The sequence below is a fragment of the Phalacrocorax carbo genome, chromosome 1 (genome assembly GCF_963921805.1).
Source record: "Phalacrocorax carbo chromosome 1, bPhaCar2.1, whole genome shotgun sequence".
Lineage (NCBI taxonomy): Eukaryota > Metazoa > Chordata > Aves > Suliformes > Phalacrocoracidae > Phalacrocorax > Phalacrocorax carbo.
The window spans coordinates 86,291,895-86,311,176 of NC_087513.1; the positions used below are offsets into that span (position 1 = coordinate 86,291,895).

Consider the following 19,282-nt stretch of genomic DNA (forward strand, 5'->3'; position numbering starts at 1 on the left):
CCTCTCCCTTTCCTCTCCTCTCCCTTTCCTCTCCTCTCCTCTCCCTTTCCTCTCCCTTTTTCTCTCCCTTTCCTCTCCCTTTTAAGAGTTTGTATTTTTTTTCCCTTTTCTTCCTTCTTTTTAATTCTTTTTCCCCCTTTTGCCCCAGGGCTTCTGGTTCCCCAAGGACCCTGCAAGCCTGAGGGAGACCTCAGGCCAGCTCATCCCAGTGCCCCACTCAGCACCAGCAGACAGGAGCAGGCCACCCTGCTGGCCACTCTTTCATTTCCATCCACCTCTTGCCCCTGTTAAGGAGGGTTAAACAAAGCCTGCCTTCTCCCCCAGGGCTGCTGGCCTTGCTGATGTCCTCTGTTGCTCTGCCGGTGCCTCCTGCTCCAGGCAGCCCCCTGTCAGACCACGAGTACCAGCTGTTCTTTGCCAGCCTGCAGCCACCCTGGAAGGCACACATCTCCTGCCAACTGCGCCAGGCACAAGGCTGCCTCAGCCCCACCATCCTGCAGCTGGACCAGGAGGAGAATCATGGCCATGTCCCTGAAGGTACAGGTATCACCCTACCTCCAGGGGCAGAGGCAGGCATCACCCCAATGGGAGCAGTGCCAGCTGTTTCTCTGCCCTGAAATGCCACAGGATTATGGGAATGGTAGTGGGATGGGTCGTTTTGGGGTCTCTAGCTCAAAATTCAGCTTGGAGAAGGACAGTCCCAGCACTACATCACCGTGGTTTTGTGCAAGGGAGTTTGGTTTTCTGGCCTCTCTGCGCACCTCTTCCAGTGCTGCACTGCTATCCTGGAGAAAAAAGCTTTTCCTATTAGCAAGTCCTAACCTCCCAAGCCATAATTTGCAGTGTTTTCCATCTTGTATTGTGGGGCACTACTGAGAAGAGTTTGACTTTGTCATCTTGTAGCTTTCCTTCGGGTCCTTATGGGCTGCCATTAACCTGCCCATCTCCTCTTCACCCAGATGAACAAGCACAGCTGCCCCAGCTTCTCTTCATGGGTCATGGGCTAAAAGCCACGGCCACTTCTTCAGCTCGTCACTCAGCTCTTCAGTTTCTCCACATCTTTGTTGGTGGGATGGCAGGGTCAAAAACTGGCCACAGTTTTCTGAAGTTCACTGAAGCTCATCATCTCTTCCCAACAGTTCATCTTACAACATGACCAGCTCCTTCCAGCATGATCTGGGGTTTAATGCAGAAGCTTGGCTCATGGGCTCTCATGGGCCTTTAAGAAATCTTGAGCTGATAAGCTGCTTTTTTAAGTGTTTAACATTTCAGGAGCCAAGAAACATCCCAGTTCAGAAAGCGCCATAGCAACAGCATCCTTTAAGTCTCTGCAGTCATACTTTCCCTGTACCCCTGCATCAGTGAATTTAAGTGGCATAATTATATCTGTGCAGCTGAAAAACTTGGGACTACTTCTGTTGTATTTTTCTTCAGAGGAAAAAAAATAGGAACAATTTTCTCATAAAAAAATATGCCTTTATATTTAGCTATGAACGTCAATGAACTGAATGATCAGCCAACTGTGCTTATTTGGACTGCAGCTTGAGGGCAACTATTTCTTGCTTTTTTCTGCAGCTGTGTCAGGGGAAAGGGTCCCACCCTGCATCACCAGACCCAGGAACAGGTCCTGGGCTCCTTCCTCACTTACAGGCACCTGCAATCCACGATGCCATAGTGCTAGGTGCACCCAGGGGCTGTCTCTGGTTGCTCTCCTGGTGATGCCCAGCACCCCGGCACTGCTCTTTGGTATATCCAGTCACTCTCCCACAGCTGCTGCCTTCAGAGGTTTGGCTACCAAAAGCAGGAGCATCTGGGAATGCCAGAAGATGGGACAATTTTTCAGGGTGCCCTCTTTGCCTTCTTTTCCTCCATCCCTCAGCCCAACAGACCCATCTGGCAGACTTTATTCCCCTCCATGTTCCCCTTCTTCCGGTTTTGGGGCTATTTTGGCACATGTTGCAGCCAGGCTGAGAGACTGAGCAGATGTGGCAGAGCATGTGCCCTCACAAGTTCTGTCTTTACTGTCCTCACAGACAAATGGCAGTGCTGTCTACATGCAAATATTCATGAACACTAATTGTGCCTCTTCAGGTGTGGTGCTGAGGAAAGCAGTTACCTTGTGTTTAAAGTAAGGGAATCCTTCACGCAGCCTTTCATTGCTCTTTGTTGTGGAAGGTGAGAGTCAGGAGGATGTTTTGTCATGAGTGTATGCAAATAGCTTGGCTGGTTCCATCTTTTAGTGACAATGCAATTGTTAATTAATTGCCTTCGCCCCCCCCCAACCCCATCCCTGCCCATGCTGGGGGATCCTGCAGGTGGGGTTGGCCAAAAAGCCCAAGGCAGTGGCTTCCTGACACCCAGCAGAAGCTGTAACTGTTTGCAGCAAGCACATGGGCAGGAGGAGCAGAGGAAAGAGGCAAAGGGCCATATTAATTAAACTAAGCAGCTGGTGCTGAGAAGGGGTCCCCTTGGTGGGAAGATCAGAGTATTGAAAGAAGGACAAGTATTTCCATAGGGAACATGAGCTGAGAGAAAAGAGGATATGGGGATCAGTGCTAAAGGAGGCAAGCTGCTCATCAGACCATGCCATCAGCATTCAACAGGCTATGAGAAAGCTGAACCATGGTGAAAATCAGGAGACCAGCGAAAAGAGCCCACAGGAAACTTTACCTGTGTCAAGTTTTCCTTCACTTCCCAGATGCTGGAATGCAAACATATTTTTCTTCTCCCCTCACTCCAAAATGGAAAGTTTCTGTATCATCATAGGAATGGTTTATGACAGGACACAGCAAGCTGTAATACTCCAAGTCTGGCCCTGTATGAGCTACTGGGGATGCAGTCCTGGCCTGGGAAACCCAGGCTAGCACTGGGGTTAACAAATGGTTGGTCTTCCTCCCCTGCCCAATGGCAGCAATGCTCCTTTGCAAGGAGTGGCTGTGTGGTGGAGTAAAATACTGCAGCTTCCATTGCACTGGTGAGGTCCATGTCCTCCACATCCTGGAGGGATTTCACAGAGCATTGCCACAGGACAAAGAGGGGATCTGGCTTGTTCTCTACAAGGTGGGCATTCTTCTGGGCTGGAATCCTGGTGGATACCTGAAATTCTACTTTTGCTGGTGCATCCGTGGGCTCAGCACAAAGGAAGAAGTGTGTACAGTGTAAAAGGTGGTATATGAGTAACTAACAGGAGAGCAGTGCAATTCCACTGCAACCTCCTCTGCCTCAGCCAGCACTTGACCCATCTGGTCTGCACAAAGGGCTGGCTGTGCTAGCTGGGCCATATACCCACAGAGTAGAGGGAGCACAAGATTACCCCCCTCCCCCAAATCTCCCAGGGTTTTTGGCTCTCCTGCATGACCTCAGCTATCCTACAATCACTGCAGGAAGAGCTGCAGCTTTTGAGCCAGTCGGATCACCAGTGCTGGTCAAGACTATGGTGCACGTGTGTGCAGGCACAGGCTTTGCCAGGAGCATCTTGGTCCTATGGATTTTCTACCATTGCCTGCACGGCTGGGATCACTGTCAAACTATTTTGCTCTGAAGAGGTTGTTTCCTCTGGTGTTCCCAGGCCTGGTCTGGTCATCTTTTTAACCTATCACATCACTAATTGCCGGGTTTTTTTTTTACAACCCTTCAGGGACTAGTAACAGAACCCTCATCAGATCCTGGAAACAGGAAGTTTGGGTCTCTGTAAAAGGGAAGATGATCATGTGAAAAAGGGCAGAAGGATGAACTGAAACCCTGAGTGGTTTGGAGGGAAAGTGCATGTGGCACCTGGGATTGGGAGCTGTAATAGCACAAGGCTGTGAACTCCACTTGGGGGCAGACAGCTTTGACTTCCCCTCCAACAACAAGCCGCTCTGAAAACAGCCATCTGAGAGGTCCCCATCTCTTGTTGCACCCAGGCCGAGGGGGCAGATGCCTAAACGTGCAGCTTACCCCCATCCCACATCTCTCCCTCATGCCTCTCCAGGTCCAGTCTGCTCTGACTTCCCAGAGGCTCCGTGGTTTCAGACCTTCTGCCAGTTTGCCCAGTACCGCTGTTTCAAACACCAATTCTACATCAAGGTGGGGAGCGGGATACAGACCGGAGGCGGGGGGGAGTATCACTTGGGAGGTGGAAGAGGTGAGGAGGAAGGGAAGATAACACAGCGGGACTCATTTTTCTCCCTCTCTCCTCCACTCAGCGAATCCCATGTCTGAGTTTGTCTCCTCCAAAAAACCTTCTCCTCCCAATGGAGCAACATCATGCTGCAGGCTCCTGGGCAAGGGGTGAAAGTTCCCCTATGGAAGAAGGTACGACTGCAGCGAGTTGCGCCAGATGCCCCTGCTTGCCTGCTGTTCTCATGTAGCTAATCTTCTGCCCCCCGCAGCTTTCTGGCTGACCTCAGAAAGGTGCCCTCAGCCCCTCGTCCCACTCTCTCCCCACCTCCAGGGCAGGCATCTCTGTCACCCGCTGATGCCCTGCTGCACACCAATGTGGATACTCTCCTGAAGTACTCCTATGCACTGTCGAGTCAGAAACTGCTGCCAAGGAAGCTCCCCCTGGCCAAGCCAGGGGTGCCGAGACCCCCGCAGGACAGGGGACTGCCTGTGCTCCCACCAACCCTGCTGGCCCCACCTGCCCCTGCCCCCTCGCGTCCCAGGCTGGGACCCCCTGCCCGGGCAGAGCAAGCCTGGGAGCAACGCCTGCAGAACAGCGTCTGGCAGCTGATCCACTTGGCCCTCTCCTTGGAGACATCCCTAGGCCCTGAGGGCTCTTCTCCAGACTCCAGCACCAAGTCAGACCCAGGGAGCACGTCAGGCAGTGCCAAGGAGGGGGTGCAGGAAACGGCTCCCCGTGGCAGGTAAGGGGAAGACCCATCTCCCTGCCTGGCAGAGTACCACACACTACCCATGCAGGGCTGTCCTCATGCACGCTGGCTGGTACCCCCACAGCACTCATGCACCTGCCCTGAGCAGTTGGTGAGCACAGGCGGACTTTCTGGTGCAAGCCATCCCATACTGAGCAGTAATGTACCTGGTGAGCCCACAGACACCCCCTGCTCCAGCACAGAAGTGAGCAGAGTGACCCAGCACTGCTAGCGCCTGATGAGGTTACTGTCCTTGTGTCCTGAGCAAAGTGCATTTAGGCTGGGCCTTAAGCATTTAGGCTTTATCCCATGCACATGTACCCCTACACTGTGGCTATCTGCAGTGTGCAATGCCTCTGCACTCACCCTTCTCCCAACTCATGTCTCCTGGGCGTCTGGATGACCTGCAAAAATAGCTTTCTTGTGAACACAGGTCCTTGGAACACTGGAGGAAACATGTGCCTCACTGTGCTCATTGCCTCTCTGCATGCAACATGAAGCAGACGTTTCTTAAAAGACTCTGACCCAAGGAGCGCTCTGAGGACTGCTCCATCCTCACCCAAGTAGGGCAAAAGCAGCCCCAGGCTAGGACACAGAGCTGGGAGCACCCAGCCTTGGTCCTGGCTGTGCAGGACCACTACTTCTCCTTGAGCGTGTGCACCTCTCTTCACTCTGGATCTGTGCATTGCTCTTCCTAGTGGTTTTCTGGTTCCCATTCTGGCTTTGAAAGCAGCTGCATGCCAGTTCAGCACAGGACCCTGCAACAGTCCAGTTTACTGCAATCCTTTCATGCACCCCTCTTAGCTCTTCAGGGATAGGGATGCTTTAGGAGCTTGTTGAGCATCTCAAGCTATTCCCAGCTGATCTGCCAGGATCCATTCACCTCTGTGCTCAGGCAGCTGGGGCTGGTGAGCCCAAACAGAAAAGACCTGCAAAAGGATGGTATGTTTTCACTCAAATTTACTTTTTTATCCTTTAGTACTTTGTGGCAGACGACCACTTGCTTTGACTGAGATGCAAAGATTATTTTGCTTGCCAATAGAAAAAAAAATGCTGTCTAGGTGTGGTTTTCATAGAGAAGTCATTTTGGTTTCGTTCTGTTGCTGGCTAGTTCCTGTAAGCGCATAGGTTTTGTGCATTATTGCACATCTGTGGTTTTTGCTAAAAGCACTGCATACTACTACCGTTGAGCCAGAGATCCCACTTCTGCATGTAAAAGCGAATTGTATTGTGTTGTTAAAGCTGTAAATGTTCTCTTGGAAGGCTGTAACTTATGTCATCCTCCTTCCTAATATTGTAGGAGGCTTTTACTGCCTAGCAAATTTTTTCTGGTGTTATGTACTCTAAGTCAAAATTATTTTCATTGAGGATATGTTCATTTTCCCTGCCTCTGAAGTTGAGCCTTGCTCTGATTTAGTTATATTGGGATTATTGAGGGACTGGTGTGATTGCAGATGACACTCGCTATTCTGCTGCAGAGTTTCTCAAAGACACTAATGCTGACTGTGTGTCTGTAATCTGGCAGCCGAGCCCCATCAATCATGCTAAGCAAAGCTTAAACTCAAGTGAGAACAAAAAGGCAAGAGAGAAGCTCCTGTTGGCTTTGCTGCTTGCCACATCCTGCCTCCTCTCAAAGGGACTTCAAAGCATTACCTAAAAAAGGGGCAACATGCTTTGAGGCATTTCCATTCCAGCAAGAGGAGCAGTGCTGGCTGGGTACCATTCAGCGTCTGGTTTAACACAAGGTGCACATGGTTGTGATGGGCACTGAACCCAGGGCTGCAAGTCTTCCCCAGGGTCTTATGTCCAGTGGGATAGCCATCCCTTCTTGCTCACCCCACTTGTGGCAGCTGCTCTGGTAGTTCTACCAGCTTTCATGGTACATGACGAAGGTAGCTGTGACCTTTAGAGAGAAACATGATGACAGTAGCAAAATAACAAGAAGAATTGGCAGCATACTTTTGCTGTGTTTCTGCTAGCAGTGAATCATTACAGGGGGAAAAAGCATGTCATTGCATTTATTTTCAATTTTTAGTCCTTATTGTGCTTTCTGCCCCCCTTGACTATTTATTTCCTAGTATTTTATCTCCTTGGAGTTACCTATATGCTATGACTCAGTCTTGCAGTAAGCTGAACAGAACTCCATAGCTGTCATCTTATAAAACCTGCACAACTCATTTTCTGTAGCAATTTTCAGTGTCCCTTTAAAACATCCACACACTCCAGCACTGCATGCACCATTCAGCGATGGGTTTCGGTGTTTGGGTATGCAGAAGGAGGTCAGCCTCCCTTCCCTTCCCTGCACTTCTGTTTGCACACAAGAATTGTGTTTGCCCTTTTGCCCAGGGCAGTGGGAAGCTGTTGCGTTGTTTGTCTGCTACAACCCTGACACCCCTTCCAGCATCACGGCTGTCCTGGATACAGACCCTGTCCTGTTGGTATCTGCACGCAGATGCTCATGGTTTGCATGAGCCCAGCTTCCCCAGCAAGGCTGAGCCGAGCCCTCCTGGTGGCTGCACCCTCCTACTCCTGCTTTACTCCTCCAAATAGTCCTTGCTGTGTTTACATACTTCATCCCCAGGGGCTTCCATTTTAAGACAAGACCCGTCATTACAACTACAGTCCCCAGAAAAGCACTCTCTTCTAATTATCATCACCTGTTAAAAATTACTTTTTTTTTTCTACCCTGGGTCTGGTGGTGCGGGATGGGACCCATTCCCCTGACACTTCTCAGCGTTCAGTTCTGAGGAACTACCTGTCACTTGGGGATGATGTAGAGGCATCTTTTGTTTGTTCAGTAAAGCCAGGGCACAATTGAGTGTCTCCAAATTGCTACTGTGCATGGCTAGCTGTGAAAGGGGAGTTGTGACAAGGTAGGTCGTCTTCTTGCCACCAGGCCAGATGTTCAAGTGCTCCCAGGCTTTTGAGAATCTCAGAGCAGGGGGCTGTCAGTGTCCCAGGTGGGAAGAGGTAAGAGACTGCAATATTGTGTGGGTCAGCAGGAGACATGTATTTACAAAATATAAATTTCCCCACACTTTGACACACACACCCCTGATCCTTGGGCAGCTGTTATGTTCCTGTTCTCCCACTGGTTCCTGTGTCGGGTTACCTGCTGGGCTTGGTCTGCCAGGTACCTAGTCAGCCTGCCTGCCTTCTTGGCATGCAGGCCAAGATCTCTTGTTCTTTCTGAAGCTGAAGCATTTTCCTTGGTGGTTTTAGTTTCCTGCAGCAACACACCTAAATCAGAAGTTACAAAGTGCTGGAAAGATGCTATTTGCTCCTTCTTTTCTGCTTCCCTCAGGTATTCACTCCACCTCACACAGCCAGCCAATATCAGGGAGGTTCAGCAGCTGAAGGTTAATGTTGCAAATCTTTGCCATTACATTGTGGGAGAAATGGATGTTGTTAACCAGCCCTCTTCAGCAATACCACTGAAGTAGGCTCTGTGTGTGCTGCTCTGTGTCTTGAGATGCTAAAGTAAGATAGGTTTTTATCTGAAGTTTTCTCCTTTTGCCTTTGAGCATTCACTGCTCTTGGCCCACAGATTCTTCTTAATTATATTTTTCATATTTCCTTTGAAACTTTGCCTCCCAGTACCTGTTCATTTTTTTTCCAGGGCAGCAGTTAGGACATTAACATGCAGAGGTAATAAGCTGGGGAGGGATTTGCATTAGGAAATCACTGTAGACAGACCTATCAGTTTCCCTGATGCATGGGGAAACTTCTGCACATCCACAAACAGCTCAGCAGTGTGTCAATGAGTGCAGGGGGGCAGCAACAGTGCTGTACCAGGTCTGTATCATTTGTCTGTGGTGCCTCTGTGATGGGACACAAAGCCTCAGTGCTGCCATAAGGCAGCAGCAGTGGGAGAGTGGCTGCCAAAGAGCAGTGCCAGAGTGCTGGGAATCACTGGGAGAGGAACGAGGGACAACCCCCAGGTGCACCTAGCACCATGGCATTGTGGATTGCAGGTGCCTGTAAGCAAGGGAGGAGCTGGGTCTGGTGACACTTCTCAGCTGCTTTCAGGGACTAACTTTCACTTGGGGATGGTGGAGGTATGTCTCACTCATCCAGAAGTGGTAAACCAAATCATAATTTTGCAACCATGAGGCCAGAAAACCTTGCAGCAGAGATGGAGAACAGAGATAGAGGAGGAAATAGATGTGACAAGAGAGCAACAGAATTTTCTGGCAGCCTCAGGCTGACGGCACTATTCAGTTTCCTGGGTGGGTGAGCAGAAGTTATGGACACAGTTCATGTGCATCTGCATACATGGCCAACAGAAAGGTGCATAAGGACCGCAAGGCTTTCTGATCTGCATGAGCTAATCATATCGAACACGGTCTATAAATCTAAAGTTTGCCGTGCAGCAGGGGCTCCTACCCACGTCTGACTTTGCGTCTGTTCTGAACAAGTAGGTCATCAGCACTCAGCAGATGTTTTATCGCAACTTATGAGCTACTTATGGAAGCACTCTTTTTAGAAAAGACTGGTGCCGAGTTCCCTTTTACTGCCCCTTTGCCTGTAATCATCTATTTGCATCTTGTTCAGGCTGCACTTACATGTGTTAGAGAAAGCAAAGACTGTTAAACCCATTTATTAGCAGTTGCTTTCTAAGCCTTAGGTTGTTATTTATTGGCTATTTTTAAAAAAGTACAGCAAGCTGGACAGTTTTCTTCTTTTTCTACCTCAGTGGTGAAAACACCAGAGCTATTCATATCATTTTTAATGACTGTTAATGTGCCTCTCCCTTTAATGGCTTGATCATCCTGGTGTGACAAAGAAGCAATCAAATCACAATGTGCCACTGGAATAACAAGCAAGTGGTGGAACAATAGCCAATAATGACATATTTGTGGATAAATTATTTAAAATAAGTTTGAGGAATAATATCAGGGTCATTAATTGAAATTTGTGAGTTCCATCAAGATGACCCAGCCAGTTTACCAAATCTTGAAGGCGAAGATCCTAAGCAGTCAAGCATCTGAGTGGTGGAAGGGACTCCCTTCGACTGCCACAGATTTATCAGCAAAGTAGACCAAACACTTGTTAACCTGGGCTACAACTGCTTAAGAGATAAATTGTCAGTATTGGGTAATTCCTGCATAAAGAGCAATCCTTTCTAGAAAAGAAATGCTAGGTGTGCCTTGGGGGCTGTCACTGGTTCTTCTACCAGTGACATCCAGCTCCCAGTCACAGAAAAATGCTGAGAGGGTTGAACTGAACAACCTTAGACAAGATTTTCAAGTAGGATGAGCACAGACTTTGCTCTAAATTTAAAATTTCATGTTCTTCTTGGTATGCTAAATGGTCTGAATGTTTACAGAGGAAACAAACTGCGCAAAATAAAAAGGATCATACAGAGCCATGGGATGGAAGAGTGGACAAAGGGGATATTACAGGTTCTGGAAATACTCTCTGCAGGATAGGTGGGCTTTGTTTCTCTTTTTTACTGCTACATTTTACTTCTTTCCAGCTTTAGATGAAAGAGTTGGTATCTGTCACTGCTGTCCTCAGTTTCACTCTTTTGTCCTCTCTGACCTCTGGCCCTCTCTGCACAAGCCTCTGACCAGGTTGGTCACACTGTGGTGCATCACAGTAAGTGATGCACAGGTTTGCAATATGTAGATCTCCAGTTTTCAGCCGCACTCAACTTTCCAGTGGATGTCATTTATGTGCTGTGGGGTGGCACCACCGTAAATTTTTCACGTCTGTATCCACAGAATACAATTTGCAGCTTGTCCACACCACAGTACAGGACAGTGTGCTGAAGGAACACCTTCACTTGCCTCGATGCAGGCTAGAGCATCATCTGCTGCACTGTGATAAAACAATTTTGACTGTAACATCTTTTTAAAAAAATCTAACACTCATTATATTTTCTGTGACTAAAATTTTCCAGGTTCTCTTGTAGTATCTAAGTGAGAGAGATACCTTCAGAGATCCTGACATGCTCATTTGCTGCTGGTTAGTGTGAACTGTTTGGGTACAGGACTGCTTGTTTCTGACCCGCTGCAAGTGCAGAGCACATACTGCAAGCTCCTTCATCCATGGTGTATGGTGAGGCCCAGGGATCTATTAAGGAGGTGCACAAAACTTCTTCCTATTAGTAGCCCTAATGCTCACCCACATTCTCCTACATGAGTGCACACCAAAACCCAGTGCAAATGCCAAGCATGTTCTGTGCATATGGTGTATGCCTCTCACATTTCCATGGATCTGTGAACACCAGTCACTCCTTACAGCTTGATTTGTTCACACACCATGTAATTGCAAGAGCTTAACGGTGGCAAGATTGATCTCTTTTAGCCTTCAGGCCTGGCAATTGCTCTGATCACTCACCCTGGCCTTCCTGCTCAGCACAGGACGTGGAGCCATGCCTAGTGAGCCCTGAAGGAAAAACCATATCATGTGGCTGAGCTATAGACCCTTCTGTTAAGAGAAGTTTGGGATATCTTTTTGAAGTTTCCAAGCTGTGGAGAAACCACCCCATCAGCTGCTCCTGTGCTAAATAACCTTTGTATCAGGAACATGCAGCTAATTTCTGGTTTGAATGGATCTCACCCCAAATTCCAGTCACCAAAAATCATTACTCTTCTGTTTGTTGATGAAGACAGCCTTCCAGCTGGTCCTCATCTTGGTAAATGTACAGACTGACTGAGTGGCCACCCACTAGTGCCTTTGCTCAGCTAAGTATAGATTTTTCCATTTCTTGCTCCAGGTGAAAGTTTTCCAGGCCTTAGGAAATTTCATCTTCATGACCTTTCTCCAGGTTCTCCACCTCTTTTTTTTTATTTTTTTAAGGCTAATTGGAAGGTCTCCAAGAAGTTTCAGATATTCTTAGAAAAAATTCTTCATACAGGTTAGCCCATGCATGAATTTTAAGTGCATTGTAACATAAGCAATTGCTGCTCTTATCTTTTCTTACTTTCTGCCAGATCATTTTGTTTATTTATCGATTCTGTTTCCAGACTCAGAAGACAAATATTTCATGAGAATTTTTACCTCTTCTGCATCATTGCTGAGAATTCATACCATCCCTGCCTAATAATAGTTCTGTATTGTGTGTACAATTTCTTCTGTTCCTAAGAGATGTAAGATATTCTTATTGTCTTTGTCCCACTGTCCTTAAATTTTATACCTTTAGCTTCCCATGTTAGTTTGGATGAACAGTCCAATCATTGTTACCAGTTTTTTCCCCTTTCTGTCAAATGCATTGGCTCAAGCAGGAGGGAGGCTTAGTAAGTTATATAGTCCAGACCCAAATGGCACATGCTCAACACTCAGCAGACCTCTAACAAACACCTCCCTGCTGTGCACTCAGATGGACAAAACTAGGCAGCAGCTGCTGCAGGGCCGCTGGGAGAGTTTTTCCAGCTGTGCTCCTCATCCAGCCCCTCTCACATTGGGGGTTGTTTTCCCCCATTTCAGTTTTTAACTAAAGATCTGTCTCTTCAGCTTGTGACAAGAGACAAGGCTTAACTTTCTCCATCCCTTTCTCTGTCAGCCTTTTAGCCCTGAAGCAGGACGAGGCAGTGATTATCCTGTGCTATGCAATGCTGGAGGGAAACTGTGTCTCTTCAGTGGTCACCCAGGCCTGGAAGGAGATGGAAGAAAGAGTCCTTGGGTTCGGAGATTTGGTAAAGATGCTGATATCCACCTTTGGTCCCCACTGTGTGCAGGGCTCTGCAGTGCTGACCACAATGCTCCAGCAGCCAGAGCTTGTCAGCACTGTCCTTTCAGGTGCCACCTCCCTGGAGAAGCTGACCTGTGTGACTAGGGAGGCAAACTCCAAGCCAGGGATATGGCAGCCCCTCAGTTTCCTTTTTCCCTGCAACCCCTCCAATGTATCCACCCTAGGTGTGTGACAGCCTCGGGCGGCATCACATGGACCTGTGCCCTAACTGTGCTTTCTGCTCACTGAAGAGGGAGCAGTGTCAGAACATCAAAAACCTGAACCGTGTTCAGTGCAAGATAGGCAGCTTTACCACCTACATCAACCCTCAGATCTCAGCCCAGTACCAGGCCACAGGCAACAAGGTACAAAGTGTGTTGAATCTCCAGCTGGCCTCTGAGGAGAGGCCTGAACTGGGTGGTGGGGAAGGGGAAGAATCATGGCTCTCTTTATCCCACCCCTTTGCAGACCAGCTCCTCAGAGACCTCGGAGTACTATGGCATGGAGGTTTTCAGAGGGCTGAGGGCGGAGTATTGGTGCAGTCAGATGGCCATCCATGGCTGTGAGGATCCTCGTGTGGCCCTCTGGCTGAAGGCAGAGTACACCACCTTCCAAGACAGAGATGCCCCGAGCAAGGTGGGTGCCCAGTGAGTGCTCCCATCCCTCCTTCTCCTCTTCTTTCTCTGGCCTTCATTCCCATCTCCCCAGGTCTGTGACTCAGGTGGAGTTCAGCACCCCAGCTACTGTGCGTTCAAGAGCCACCAGTGTCTGCTGCAGAGCCTCTACAACCAGAAGGTAAGAAGCAGCACTGCCCTTTACACAGCCTTCTCCTCCATGGCTGGTCCCTCCACAGCCAGCCCCAAGTCCCTGCAGGACTCAGTGGCCTACTCCTTGTCCCTCCAGTAGGACACTCTTGGGTGTGTTTGGGGGGTGAAAATAGTGACCCAAGCATGGCTGGCAGGTAAATGAGGCAGCAGGATTTGCACAGATGCTGTAAGAGGTGGTAGTGGAGACAGTCACTAATGTTGAGAGAGAGGAGCTGTGGGGAGCCTCCTACCTGTTGAGGCATCCCTGTATATACCTGCAGGGGAGGGTCTCCACCATCTACTGTGTGCTTCCTAGGTGGTAACAAAAACCAGAAACACCAGAGCAGGACAGGGGAGTAGCCTGCATCTTAGGAAACACACGTCCGGCTATCATCCTCTCTCTCCTGCTTCCCAGCTGGTTCTCCCCTCTTCCCTCTGGTCTGCCCATCATCGCAGCCTCCAGATGCCATCCATCCTGGGGGTCCTCTTTCCCTGGGGGAATGATGGGCAGTGGTATCAGGCCTATGATACCTATCAGGCTTTCCTTGCAGGTGTCTCACCGCAGTTGCCACAGAAACGAGACATACCGGGTGTTGAGTGAGAAGGAGGGAGAAGAGGAGGTGCAGCTGTGGCACCAGAGGTTCCTTAGCCTCACCAAGGGGTGAGGCATGGTAGCGGGGGAATGCCTGGGAAGCGCAGGGCTCCAGAGCAGGCTCTCTGGTGCTGTGGTGGGGCAGAGAGCCTGGATAGACTTGGGCAGCTCTTCCCAGACCCCTTGCTGGCCAGCCAGTTCATCATGGCCAGATCTCCCCCTCTGAGCACCTGGTCTGCACCATCAGCAGTGGCACACCAGGAGGGGAGCCTCACTCAACAGCATTTCACTGTGGTGTCTGCTGGAACTCCTCCTGAAAACATTTTCTCCAGCCAAACGAGCAGCTGAGCATCAGAGAAGGCATCAGCCCTGGGAACCTGGATTTAGAGCCACTGGCCCAAGTGTCCTTGTCTGAAGTCCCCAGCCACCTTTTGCCTCCCTCCCCCTGCAGGCCTATACCAGTGTAGTTCTCAGAAGGATGAGTCTTGTTGTATAAAGAACCCATTTGCGCTGCAAACCTAATTTGCTCCCTTCTTTCTGCTGCCACCTCTCTATTACACCCCTCAGTGACCCCTCTCACAGCCAAGGTGGGTCCCTGCTCCCCCCTGCTCCACTCCTTGCTGTTTCTCACTCGCTGCAGCCTGTGTGGCCACTGAGCACAAGGACTCCAGTGTGGCCTCATCCCCTCCCAGCCCATGGGAGGGAGCAGAGTCAGGTACCCTAGAGGTCCCAAATGCTGCATGTGAGTAAGGAGCCGACACACTGCTTTCCATTGCAGCTGGTTTATTTCTGAAGTTTAAGGGTTTATTTGGCCTGTGTCCTCCAACCCTCTGTCCAGAAAAATAATTCAAACCACAAAAAAGCCCAATGAGGCCGGTGAGAGGGTGCTGGGTGGGGATCACACAGGAGCTGGTGGGACCCATGGAAGCAGGAGCTGCTCTCTGGCAGGGAAGCAAAACCCCACATCTCTGCTCTCTCTGAGGCTGTGTATCTCCCCCACACCTTCCCCTGCTTCCCCATGTCTCTCCCGAGGCTGTCCTCTCCCTGGCTTCCTTGCAGTCCCTTGGCAGCCTCCTGCCACCCCGGCGTGCTCTCCCTCAGCGGCAGCTGTGCACCTCCACCAGGTTCCGGCACTGCTTGCACTTGACGGAGCAGCACCAGCGAAACTTGCAGCTGCACCACTCCACCACCTCTGCCTGGGCTGTCTTGAAGCCCCTGCCGCAGCACAGGAGCTCACAGCCATCCATGGCTGGGGATGTCCGGTTGCACTGACGGCCAGAGGTGCCAAAGACCCCACTCCGGGCATCCCAGTTGCAGAAGTCTGGGCTGGCCAACAGGTAGACCAGGTCATGAGCCGTGTAAGGCTTGAAGCGAGAGCTCTTGGGCACTAGGAGCTTGCGGGAACCAACCCGCTTGGGGTGAACCTCTGTCGCCCCCTCAAACTTTTCCTTGAGGACATTGCCCACCTTGCGAAAGGGGGGCATGACCTTCCAGCATGTGCGTACCTCACAGGAGCCCGACACACCATGGCACTTGCACTCCACCTTCATGTGGGTCAGGAGAGCCTGGGGAGTGGGAGGCAGCTGCCAGCCAGACCCAGGAAAGCCTGCCCTACACCTCCCATATCTGTGGCCCCCCAGCAGCCACTGTTCCCCAGCACACCTCCCATGGGTCTGGAGGGCAGGATAGGGCAGGGCAAGGAAGGGCAGGGCAGGGCAGGGCAGGGCAGGGAAAGGCAGGGAAGGGAAGGGCAGGGAAGGGAAGGGAAGGGCAGGGCAGGGCAGGGCAGGGCAGGGCAGGGCAGGGCAGGGCAGGGAAGGGAAGGGAAGGGAAGGGAAGGGAAGGGAAGGGAAGGGAAGGGAAGGGAAGGGAAGGGAAGGGAAGGGAAGGGAAGGGAAGGGAAGGGAAGGGAAGGGAAGGGAAGGGAAGGGAAGGGAAGGGAAGGGAAGGGAAGGGAAGGGAAGGGAAGGGAAGGGAAGGGAAGGGAAGGGAAGGGAAGGGAAGGGAAGGGAAGGGAAGGGAAGGGAGCAAAAAAGTCCTTTTTAAGCCAAGCCAATATGAAACAGAGGGGGACCCACTCTGTAGGAAGCAGGCTGGCTTGGGTCTGTAAGTGAAATCCCTGAGGCAGGGGAAGAGACAGGGACCATGGGGCTGTGGGGAGGGGAACAGATCTGCCCAGAGCCAGAGGATGCTCAAGAGACCAGATCTGACAGCAGCCCCTACAGAGGATGGAGTCTTTGCTCAGGAGGGACTGGAGGAGCAGGGAAGCTGTTCATAGCAGAGTGGGGAAATTAATTTCCTTTGCAGAAGAGGCCAGGGTAAATCACAGCTGGGCTTACTGAGGAAAAGAACTCTGCACAGAGGCAGGTAGGGGAGTCTGGGACCCCTCTCTGTGCAGGCAAGAAACCAGCTCAGTGTGAGCAGTGCAGTGCTAGGCTGAGGAAAGGCACCAGGACACAGACACCCTCTGGGAACTCATGGCTCCTTGAACTGCTCCTCAGGGTGAGGAGGCTGGACTGAGCCCCACCTAGCCAGGAAGAAGCCCCTGAAGCTGGGCTTGCTTCCCAGCCCTTGGTTCTGCCCTTACCTTCCTCCCAGCCTCATTGTTGTGAAGGTTCATGAGCGCTCGGCTGGAGGAGATGCCACGTCTCCTCTCGGGCTTGTCTACGAAGGCTTGAGAAAAGGCAATCCCGTAAGACAGGTTATCAGAGCAGCCTGACCATTGGAAACCTGCAGAGGGAAAGCAGCCATAAGAAGAAGAAAGAGAAGCCCTGGGAGTAGCTTCCAAAGGGCTGAGGGCTGTGGAGAAGGCAGGTGTCTCCTCCCCTGGCGAGGGCCTCCCCCATGGATCTTCTTCTCTGCCACCACCTCCCTGGCACTGGCCTTCTCCTTCACCTTTGGGGCTGACTCCTCGGATCTTGCTGTCACAGCCGCACTTCTCCAGCTCCCCACGGCTGCAGGCACGAGTCACAGCAAAGGCAACACCAGCAGCAGAGATGGCATGGATGAAAGCAGACTCCCGTGTGCCTGCAGTGGGGAGAGAAATGGCACCAGTCTGTCGGGGTGGGGAGGCACTGACGGGACATGAGGGTGGGGAAGAGGCTGCGGCTGCATGTAGGAAGGATGCATTCAGATGAAGACTTCTTGGGAGAAATCACTATCAGGATATTCAACCAGTGCTGCTGTTCCTGAGGCCTGGAGCCAGTAAAGGGCATGGCTCTGTGGGGTCCTTCTGGCTCAGTGCCCTCACCTTGGTACCCTAAATTCCTGGGCTGGGTGTCCCACTGAGGGAGAGAAGTCAGCAGCCCCCAAAGGAAGTGAAAGGGTAGCAATGGTAGGGGACACCAGTCACTGAGCCTCCCATTCAGAGGGGTCTGTCAGGGAGGAGCCTGCCAACTTGTCTCTAGAAGCCAGAGGGAGCCTGATCATAGTTCCCTCTATGGCGCTTCCCATGCAAATGCATGCAAAATTTGTTATATGCTGTTTGGGGGGCATAGGCAGATCCTTTTTCCCTGCCCTACAATAAAAAGGGAATGCAGCTTCAACAGAAAGGATCGATTTGAGCTGCTACTCCAAAGGTCTGGGCTGGTGTCAGCATCGGGGAGAAGATCTACCGTCTGCAGAGCTGGTACCCAGCAGAATGGTCTACATGGGACTGAAAAGCCAAGTCTGGCTGAATGAGGAAAAAGTTTAGCCAGAATATTAATATTTGTAACAGCACATGCATTTTGGTTCAGTTTGCTCTCTGTTGACATCTGTGTTACATGTGGAGGAAGGAACTGGGCACTCTGGGGTTGGGCCCAGGGTGACACTTGCACACTAGCTCAGGAAAGGCTGATGTGTTAAGGGGACCCCGTGGGCATACTGAAGCGACCCCATGCCAGCTATGCCTGTGCCACCTCCCCCTTGCTGACCTTGGATAGTGACTTTGCCGAAGACCTGCAGCCCCTGCAGGGTGGAGCAGTTCCACCGGCGAGAGTGGAACTGGTGCTGGCACTCCTCAACAGCCAGCTCTGCACCTCGCTTCACAGCATCCATGGCTTCCACCTGCCGCTGGCAAACTTGGACCTGCTCTTCTACCAGCCCCATCAGGCCCTCACAGCCACCGGGGTCCTGGAGGACTTCCCGCAGAGAAGGCTGCTTGGCCAGGTACCTGTGAGGCAGGGGAGAGATTCATTTGCAGATGGGCTAGAGCCAGGGCCATGTCTGCAGGGGACTAGTCCTCTGTAGCCTTATTTTAGAGAAGAAATGGGGCAGGGGAGGGAATTGCTGCCTCTTGTCTGTGTTGAGCTGGACATTCCTGGTCTGCACCTCTTCAGCTTTCACCATCCCTCTCCCTTCATGATCCCAGAGATACCTCCCCTAATGTGCTGCCTTTGGGTTGCCCCAGGTTCCTTCTTCCACCCTTTTCTCACAGATCTGCCTGTTTTCTTGGGAGACAGCACCTCCCCAGATTACTTTCCAATCCACACAGTAGAAGTGCAAAGCATACTTACAGCCAGGTCACAGCAAGGACATGCTGCACGGGGACCAGCACCATGTACAGCCACACCATCTCCATCCTGTCCCCAGCAAAACTCCACCTTCAGCCACGGTGTAGCAGCCGCCACCTGAAACCCCTCCTGTGACCTCCCACTGCCTCTGCCTGACAGTCGCTCTCACAGCAGCTCCAGCCCAGCACTGCAAAGCACAGGTAGCCCCTGCCCTGGGTAATGACCATGGGCTGCCCTGGTATGCCTGCCAGCATTGGAGACACGATGGCCCGCAGAAATCTGGCAGGTTGGCCCTGCAAGGGCATCCACGCTGGTGCTGTTCCCTACCTACAGCTTGGGCAGCATCGTGGGAAAGCCTTGAACTAGGGCTCTGGGGTGGGCATCTGTCAGAGGGAGCTCACATCAGTGTCAGACCTCCAGCCTCTGCCATCCCATCAGCAGAGTCTGTCTTCCTCTGCAGTCAAGTCACTTCACCAGCAGGAAGCAGCCCAAGACCCAGTCAGCAGCAGACAGAGCCTTCCACGCAATAAAAACCTGGCAGCACCAAGCAGCTGTGGCTAGACCTTCCGGCTTAACATCGCTGTGTCACCAAGCCCTTTGGAGAGCTAGAGAGTTTCCTTGCAGTGACAGGTCGTGGGAGCAGAGAGGGGAAGCCTTGCTGCCTCTTTCATCCTCAGCCGCCGTCCTTGAGGACCCTCCCTCATCTGCCTCCTCCACGCTGGAGATTCTTTTTTTCTACCCTGCAGTCCACATAGCTACGGCAAATAGACACAGCCCAGCTGCTCCCTGGCTCTCTTAACTCTTTCCCTGGCAGCTCTCCCTTCACCCCTATCATTTTCTTCCCCATGGCAAGAGGGATG

The 19,282-nt window shown here is 51.2% G+C and overlaps 2 protein-coding genes across 2 annotated transcripts in view; one reads left to right on the forward strand and one right to left on the reverse strand.

The window, feature by feature from the left end:
- The window catches only part of ACRBP (acrosin binding protein), a 14,984-nt gene extending 707 nt beyond the window's left edge, over positions 1-14,277 (forward strand). The window contains exons 2-10 of the mRNA XM_064464440.1: positions 325-537; positions 3,974-4,068; positions 4,188-4,296; positions 4,436-4,847; positions 12,364-12,496; positions 12,717-12,896; positions 13,000-13,167; positions 13,240-13,326; positions 14,212-14,277. Coding sequence (XP_064320510.1) covers positions 325-537; positions 3,974-4,068; positions 4,188-4,296; positions 4,436-4,847; positions 12,364-12,496; positions 12,717-12,896; positions 13,000-13,167; positions 13,240-13,326; positions 14,212-14,277 — 1,463 coding nt within the window. The remainder of the gene's footprint in view (positions 1-324; positions 538-3,973; positions 4,069-4,187; positions 4,297-4,435; positions 4,848-12,363; positions 12,497-12,716; positions 12,897-12,999; positions 13,168-13,239; positions 13,327-14,211) is intronic.
- Positions 14,278-14,972: 695 nt separating this feature from the next.
- Positions 14,973-18,490, reverse strand: LOC104048843 (protein Wnt-4-like). The gene is made up of 5 exons (XM_064442456.1): positions 18,426-18,490; positions 17,844-18,082; positions 16,825-16,956; positions 16,517-16,659; positions 14,973-15,494 (listed from the first exon to the last, which is right to left on the reverse strand). Exons 1-5 carry the CDS (start codon positions 18,488-18,490, stop codon positions 15,027-15,029), a joined length of 1,047 nt encoding a protein of 348 aa, XP_064298526.1. The 3' UTR covers positions 14,973-15,026.
- Positions 18,491-19,282: the final 792 nt, after the last annotated feature.

Excerpts from the sequence above, each read along its gene's own strand:
- LOC104048843 (XM_064442456.1), bottom strand. The coding sequence starts at position 18,490 with ATGGAGATGGTGTGGCTGTACATGGTGCTGGTCCCCGTGCAGCATGTC. Across the intron at positions 18,083-18,425 it reads GTCCTTGCTGTGACCTGGCT|GTACCTGGCCAAGCAGCCTT; the intron begins GTAAGTATGCTT and ends CCTGCCTCACAG. Across the intron at positions 15,495-16,516 it reads ACAATGAGGCTGGGAGGAAG|GCTCTCCTGACCCACATGAA; the intron begins GTAAGGGCAGAA and ends CCCACTCCCCAG.